General features: G+C 48.2%; 1 protein-coding gene across 1 annotated transcript; it reads left to right on the forward strand.

Annotated features, from left to right (window-relative positions):
* Positions 1-3067: 3067 nt before the first annotated feature.
* Positions 3068-7132, forward strand: LOC115320361. The gene is made up of 2 exons (XM_040214927.2): positions 3068-4244; positions 6546-7132. The coding sequence occupies exons 1-2, from the start codon at positions 3212-3214 to the stop codon at positions 7130-7132; spliced, it is 1620 nt and encodes a 539-aa protein (XP_040070861.1). The 5' UTR covers positions 3068-3211.
* Positions 7133-7968: the final 836 nt, after the last annotated feature.

The following is a 7968-nucleotide window of genomic DNA, read 5'->3' on the forward strand; positions in this document are numbered from 1 at the left end:
CTAGATTGATGGGGCTTTCGCGTAAATGATAGTTAAATATTTCGACAGTGGTGGTATTTATTCTAAATTGAAGTCACCGCACACTCAGTGTTTGAGTCGTGTGCGTGACACACTGCTTCGTCCGCGTCTGAATTTTTCAAGTCTCGGATAAGTTGCAGTGCTCAAACATTGGTGCTTGCTTAATACCCTGCGAGATTATTATGAAACGCTCGAACTCTAAATGCTGTAGTATACTTTCTTTCAATCTAAGACAAGACAAAGCCGACGCTATGATTTGACAGGACGAATCAGGCAGCGTCAAAAGCGCAAGTCACTAGGCATTTTTTAATGAATGGTTCAGCAATGATAGATGAGGTACATTAAGATGAGAAACACCGTGATGGCGCAGTTTTGACGTTCTCTGATTGTCTCCGTAGTGTCGGCTGCGTCTGGGCTTAAGGTGAACCGAAGTATATGCGACCAAATCGTACCAGTAGACCAGGTTCACAAGGTTTCCACCCGTGAGCAGCGAAACTAATCTAACATAAACATCACAAAGAGAGTTGACTCAGCAACAAACAACCAGACGAGAGGGGTAATAGCATAAATTGAACAGTTGCTTAAATATCGCGCATTATGAAAAGTGATATGTATTTTTCTCTTTTCTTGTTGCTTTAGTGTGTGATTCTTTAATATTTCTACTAAATAACAAAACGCATGTACAAAAAGGCTCGAGGTACACCTAAGCACTTCTTATGAGTTCTGGATGCGAAAGCATGCACGCCACTCTTCCGCTCCCTCCTTTCGTCTGCGGCGTACTTGCGTGGCGGTCGACCGCGCGCGCTGCCCTCGGCGCGCTGACCTTGGGCGAGGAGCGCTGGAGCCGCTGCCTCTCGGACACGCAGCGACATGGGGTGGCGGTCGTTAAAACTAACGCGCAGGGGCCAATGGGAGCCTCGTCAATGCGCGCCAGCCAATGGGACCAAAGCCGAAATCCATCAGCTTTTCTCCGCTCCTTTGAGATCAGGGAAACTAGGTGCCGTTTGAATAGGCTTTTCACGTAGTTTCATAGCTGGGAGCTGCCTTCACTTAAAGAAAGGATTTAAGGTGCCGTTTGGCGCGGCTTCAAAGCTGATGACGTTGGCTCGCTCCACGAAAAAGTTAATGCTTTCGCATTTAAAAAGGGAGATTAAAGCACGATACAGGTACACAGCGAAATATCCCACGGGCTGAAAGGCGCCTCGGAAACTGCCCGAATCCGACAGGGTGCACGCCAATCAGGCGTCACGTGCTGTTCTAAGATGGTGAAACTCAATCAGGTTTGTAGTCAACAAATCATCACCTGAATCACGTGAAGACATTTCAAGTTATGTTACGAGAAGCCGCGTATCCCCACCATGACTGGGTATGCACCTGTAAATGCAAGCGCGGGATTCAAGGGTACCTTCACGCGTTACATGCGCGTGCGGACACAGACGTGCGGCTCTAACCAGAATGCCACACCTTGAATGTTGTAAAACCAGCACGCTGCCTACAAAAAAGTCAGGGATCGCCTCCACCAGGTGGGGACACTGCGTCTACGCAGAAACCAGCTTCGAGTGAAGGAAAAGTGTTTGGAGATGCGCTCACAGCAGAGAAACTTTTGTGACGTAACGCCAGAGGCGTGTGTTGGATCTTGAGGGCGTCCTTCTCGAATGCCCGGCCTCTAGCACGTACTCGTTGTCATCCGGAACTGTGGATCCTCGAGCACGCTCAAAGCTCATGAAACGCCATCTTGTTACCTAACCATACATTTTTGCTAAAGAGGCGGGACAACCAGAGGACAGTCACGCCCTTCATATATTCTGAATCTCTATAGGCGAAGGGCAACTGCCCAAAGCAAAATCAGCAGGACTTTTACATAAAGAAGCACATAACAAATAAACACGAAAGAACGAAGAAAAACCATCATCTACTTTCGTAGTACAGTACAAGACGTAACTAGCTACAGAATATAGACAATATGTATCTCCTCAACTGATGGTTGTGGCATCTTGTGAAATGCGCACATGCCCGAAAAGTCTGTGGGTCTTAGCCAAGAGAGCGCAAATTCACATGTTACTACACGAGGAACCATTTTAAAAAAGTCACAGAAAAAATGATGTGCTAGATACCAAGATGTTCTCCCAGACTATAGTACATCATCTACCAGGCTCATAACAGGAAGTATTTTTTTTTAAATTCTAAATTGATATTTGTGGCTTCCTGCGAAAGGCACACGTGCCCAAAAGTATGCGGTTGTTAGTCTCTAAAGCTTAAAATTAACTGTTTGAACACGAGTAACTGTTTCAAAGAAATCACAAAAAAAAAGAATGTACCAGATACCAAAATGCTCTTTCAAACTGCAGTACAATACCTACCAGGCTACATAATAGGCAGAATGTATATATTCTCAAATGATAATTGTAGCTTCCTGTGAAATGTGCACCTACCTAAAAAGTGTGCGGGTTCTAGTCTCTGAAGCACAAAATTATATGTTGCCGCATGAGCAACCTATTAAAAAAAAAGCAGAAGAAAGTATGTACAACATACCAAAATGCTCTCTCAGACTACAGTACATCATCTGCCAGGCTCATAATAGGAAGTATTTTTTTTTTAATTCTAAATTGATATTCGTGACTTCCCGTGAAAGGCGCACGTCCTCAAAAGTATCTGGTTCTTGATCTTTGAATCTTAAAATTAAATGTATCAACACGAGAAATCAATTTTAATAGAAATCATAGAAAGAAATTATGTACAAGATAACAAACTGGTCTTTCAGACTGCAGTACAATCGCTACCAGGCTACATAATAGGCAGAATTTGTATATTCTAAACTGATAATTGTGGCTTTTTGTGATATGCACACCTACTCGAAAGGTGTGCGTGCTCTAGTCTCTAAAGCACAAAATTAAATGTTCCGACATAGGAAACTGTCATGTCTGGGCGCGCGCCGCCGATAACAGAATATCGTAGTACGGCGCATGCGCCACTAAAAGATAAAAAGCGGTGCTCCGCTGGCTACAGCCTTCTTTTGCTCAGTTACCCCCCATCCATGAGCATGGTGGAATAAACCTGTCCTTTCGCCTTTGGAAACCTGCTTGTTCCTCGCTTCTGGCCGACATACAACAACTGGCGACGAGGTTGGGACAAGGACCGTCGGCCGAGAAAAGCAGGTGTTTCCGCAGGGGCGGACATAGCATCGACAGCCATCATGAGCGAAGAAGCCGGGACGCACTTCGCCGGTCGAATGGGTTATCTGGAACCGTTCGACGAGTCTTCCAGCGACTGGGCTTCTTACGACGAAAGGTTAACGTCGTTCCTGATCGTCAACGGAGTTCCAGAGAGCGACAAAGTTCACGCCTTCCTCAGCATCATCGGTCCGAAGACCTACGCGCTACTGAAGTCCCTGACTGCTCCGGAGCTGCCTTCAACGAAGAGCTTCGAGTACCTCAAGAAGGCCCTCGGCGACCACCTGTCACCCAAGCCGTCCATCATCGGTGAGCGAGCCAAGTTTCACCGGAGAGCGCAACATGAAGGCGAGTCTATTTCCGAGTACGTCGCCGAACTTCGAAAACTGTCGCAAACGTGCGACTATGGAAGCGTTTTGGACGAGTCACTCCGCGACCGCTTCGTGTGCGGATTATTAAGGGAAGACATACAGCGCGTGCTGTTCACGGAATACAGCAAGCTAACGTTCCAGAAAGCGGTGGAACGCGCCCAAGCCATGGAAGCTGCGAAGCAAAGCGCGGCTGAGGCTCGCGTCGGCAACTCAAGCGTCACTGACGTGCACAAGGTGCAAGCAGGGAATGAGAAGCAGAGGGACAGCTGCTATCGCTGCGGGTCGTCACGGCACCGCAGTCAAGAGTGCCCTCATCGGCAGAGTGTATGCCACAAGTGCGACAAGAAAGGTCACATCCAAAGGGTTTGCCGAAGCGGGACTGACGTAGGGGGCAAGAAACGTCCGCCAGGAAAAAGGGTAAAAACGCTGGAAGTTGAAGGAAGACTAGCCGTCGTACACGGCGTGTCTTCGCCCAGCCTTACCCCAGTGACGGTGGAGATGGTGATCAACGGATCTGCGGTTGAAATGGAACTAGACACAGGAGCAGCGGTAACTGTAATGTCTGCTAAACAGTTTCACCAGTCTTTTCCGTCTGTGAAACTGACGCCAACTGTAGTCAGGCTTCGCACCTACACGGGAGCCCTGGTTCGACTTCAAGGCGTTGCGACAGTCAATGTGCAACATGGTGAGGCGTCAGTACAGCTGCCACTGTACGTCGTCGATGGAGCCGGGCCGCCACTACTGGGCCGGGAGTGGCTTCGAACGATACGACTCGACTGGAACAAGATCTGGGAGCTGAATCACATCTCAAGGTCAGACGTTTTTGCTTCTAAACGTATAAAACAGAAGCTTGATTCTTTGCTGTCAAAGTACGAGCCACTGTTCCACGATGAGCTCTGAACTATAACTGAAGAACGAGCAGAACTTTTCTTCAAACCGAACGAGAAACCGAAATTTCTAAAAGCGAGAAACGTTCCGTTCGCGTTGCAAACGGCTGTTGAGGCGGAGTTGTCGAAAATGAAAAAGATGGGCACTATCACTCCGGTGACTACAGCAGAATACGCCACGCCTGTCGTGCCGGTTATCAAAAAGGACGGGGGCATTCGTCTTTGCGGCGATTATAAGACCACTGTCAACCCTTGTCTTGATATTGACCGTTATCCACTTCCAAAAGTTGATGATCTATTCACGGCCCTATCAGGAGGCGAACTCTTTTCGAAGATAGATCTTAACCGAGCTTATCAGCAGGTGGTGATGTCAGAGTCGTCACCGCTGAACACGCACAAGGGGCTGTTCATTGTAAACAGACTTCCTTTTGGAATCTCCTCAGCACCCGGAATTTTTCAAAGAATAATGGACACCATGCTGAAAGGTTTGAGCGGCGTTTGTTGTTATCTAGATGACATTTTAGTCACGGGCAAGACTACGGAAGAACACATGGCCAACCTTGAAGCAGTGTTGAAGCGTCTGCTTGAACGAGGAGTTCGAGTCAAGAAAGAAAAATGTTCGTTTTTTCATCCTGAACTTCGCTATCTAAGTCACAGGATCAGCGCTGACGGCATCTCGACGTCGTCTGACAAGGTGGAGGCGGTGCTCCAGGCTCCCGAGCCCAAGACAAAGCAGCAGCTCCAGTCTTTTTTGGGTGTCGTCAATTACTACGCCAAGTTCGTGCCCCATCTTGCAACGACAGCCCAACCGTTTTACAGATTGCTGCGCAAGGACGAGCCATGGTGTTGGGACCAGCTTTGCCAGGAAGCCTTCAACACCATCAAGGCCGAGCTGGCGTCGCCTCCCACCTTGGCCCACTACGACCCCGACAAACCGCTAAAGCTAGCGTGTGACGCCTCTCAGTACGGGGTAGGTGCTGTAATTTTTCACATTTACGCAGATGGCAGCGCTAAACCCATCGCTTACGCTTCGCGTACGCTATCGAACGCTGAAAAAGGGTACAGTCAGCTCGAAAAAGAGGCACTAGCCATTATTTTTGGAGTTAAGAAATTCCACTCGTATCTTTATGGTCGGCTCTTCACTTTGGTCACGGACCACAAACCACTCCAGACCATTTTAGGTTCGAAAACTGGAATTCCAACCATTGCCGCTGCGCGATTGCAGCGTTGGGCAGTCGCATTGTCGGCCTACACCTACGATCTTATCTTCAAGAGATCAAGCGAGAATGCCGAAGCAGATTTTTGCTCGCGTCTTCCACTACCGACCGTTGGAAATGAGACTAAAGAAAATGAGGAATCATTCTACTCATTGCGACTGCAATCACTGCCGGTATCTAGTAGTGATATAGCACGTGCAACAGCGCGAGATCCAGTTTTGTGCCAAGTGAAAGAATTCACAAGCGCAGGCTGGCCCGCGTCTGTCTCTGACGAGAAACTAAAGCCTTTCTTCGACAGACGCAACGAGTTGACCATTCATCAGGGCTGCATCATGCTCGGAATGCGAGTTGTCGTCCCAGGGAAACTGCAATCCCTGCTACTGGATAACCTTCACGAGGGCCATCCGGGTATTGTGCGCAGCAAGGAGCTCGCGCGCAGTTACGTTTGGTGGCCGGGCATCGAGGCGGACCTGGAGTGCAGCGTAAAAAACTGCGTAAGTTGTCAAGAGCAACGTAGTGCGCCTGTCAAGGCACCCCTCCATCCGTGGTCATGGCCCACAACGCCGTGGCAACGTGTTCACATAGACTTTGCTGGACCTTTTCTTCAGTCTATGTTCCTTGTTGTGGTAGATGCCCACTCCAAGTGGCCAGAAGTATTCATGATGCGCTCAACCACGACGGAGAGCACGATTAACACTTTGAGAGAACTTTTTTCTCGTTTTGGCAACCCTGAAACTATCGTGTCAGACAATGGTCCTCAGTTCACGTCACGGGAGTTTAAACCGTTCACACAGGAATTTGGCTCTCGTCACGTCCTGACAGCTCCCTACCATCCAAGTTCAAATGCTTTAGCCGAACGCTTTGTACAGACCCTCAAGAACGCCCTCCGTAAAAACAAGGAGAGTGCGCCTTTGCATGTGAAGTTGCAGACGTTTCTGCAGAGCTACCGCAACACGGCTCACGCCACAACGAACGAGTCACCCGCCAATTTGTTTTTGGGGCGACGTTTGCGCAGTCGCCTAGACGTTGTAAAGCCTTCTGTGGGGGAAAGGGTAGCCCGCAAACAGTTCTTGCAGACTGCAAGCCGGCGTGGGCACGATCGTGACTTTGCCGTTGGTGATCATGTGCTCATCCGTAACTACTGTGGCAAACCCAAGTGGGTGCCTGGAGTGATTCTTGCGCAGCATGGCCCTGTTTCCTACCAAGTACGCGCCACCACCTCCAGAGGCAGCTTCACCTGGCGTCGGCACAAGGACCAGCTGCTAAGAACTCCAAGCCTTGTCGACGAGGACGCTGACCAGGAAGGCACAGAGTTCTTGTTGGTTCAACCGAGCGACAACGCACCCCAACCATCGTCCTCGTCACCTACTGGCAGAACTGTCCCAGCCGAAGCAGCACAAGCGCCTGCTGCCCGACGGTATCCGACAAGAACCCGGAAACCTTCCGAAAGATTTCAAGCCGGATCTTAACCTTTTTGAGCGTGTTCAAATAAAGAGGGAGGAAATGTCATGTCTGGGCGCGCGCCGCCGATAACAGAATATCGTAGTACGGCGCATGCGCCACTAAAAGATAAAAAGCGGTGCTCCGCTGGCTACAGCCTTCTTTTGCTCAGTTACCCCCCATCCATGAGCATGGTGGAATAAACCTGTCCTTTCGCCTTTGGAAACCTGCTTGTTCCTCGCTTCTTGCCGACATACAACAGAAACCGTTTTAAAAAAAAAAATAAATGCAGAAAAAAAGATTGTGCTAAATACCAAGATGCTCTCCAGACTACAATTCATCGTCTACCAGGCTCATAGCAGGAAGAATTTTTAAATTACAAATTGATATTTGTGGCTGCCTGTGAAAGGCGCACGTCCTCAAAACGTATGTGGTTCTTAGTTTTTGAAGCTTAAAATTAAATGTTTCAACACGAGAAATCAATTTTCCTAGAAATCACAGAAAAAGGAATTTACAAGATAACAAAATGGTCTTTCAGACAGGCGTACAATAGCTACCAGACTACATAATAGGCAGAATTTGTATATTTTAAACTGATCATTTTCGCTTCTTGTGATATGCACACCTACCCAAAAGGTCTGCGGGCTCTAGTCTTTCAAGCACTAACTTAAATATTCCGGCATGAGGAACCATTTAAAGAAAAGAATGTGCCAGATACCAAAACGCTCTCTCGGACTAGAGTACATCACCTAGCAGGCTACATAATAGGTAGATTTTGTATATTCCAGATTGATATTTGTGGCTTCATTTGAAAGGCGAACCTACCGAAAAAATACGCGGTTCTTAGTCTGCGAAGCTCTCAATT

This window comes from Ixodes scapularis, unplaced genomic scaffold (assembly GCF_016920785.2).
Source record: "Ixodes scapularis isolate PalLabHiFi unplaced genomic scaffold, ASM1692078v2 PGA_scaffold5__190_contigs__length_132052651, whole genome shotgun sequence".
Classification (NCBI taxonomy): domain Eukaryota; kingdom Metazoa; phylum Arthropoda; class Arachnida; order Ixodida; family Ixodidae; genus Ixodes; species Ixodes scapularis.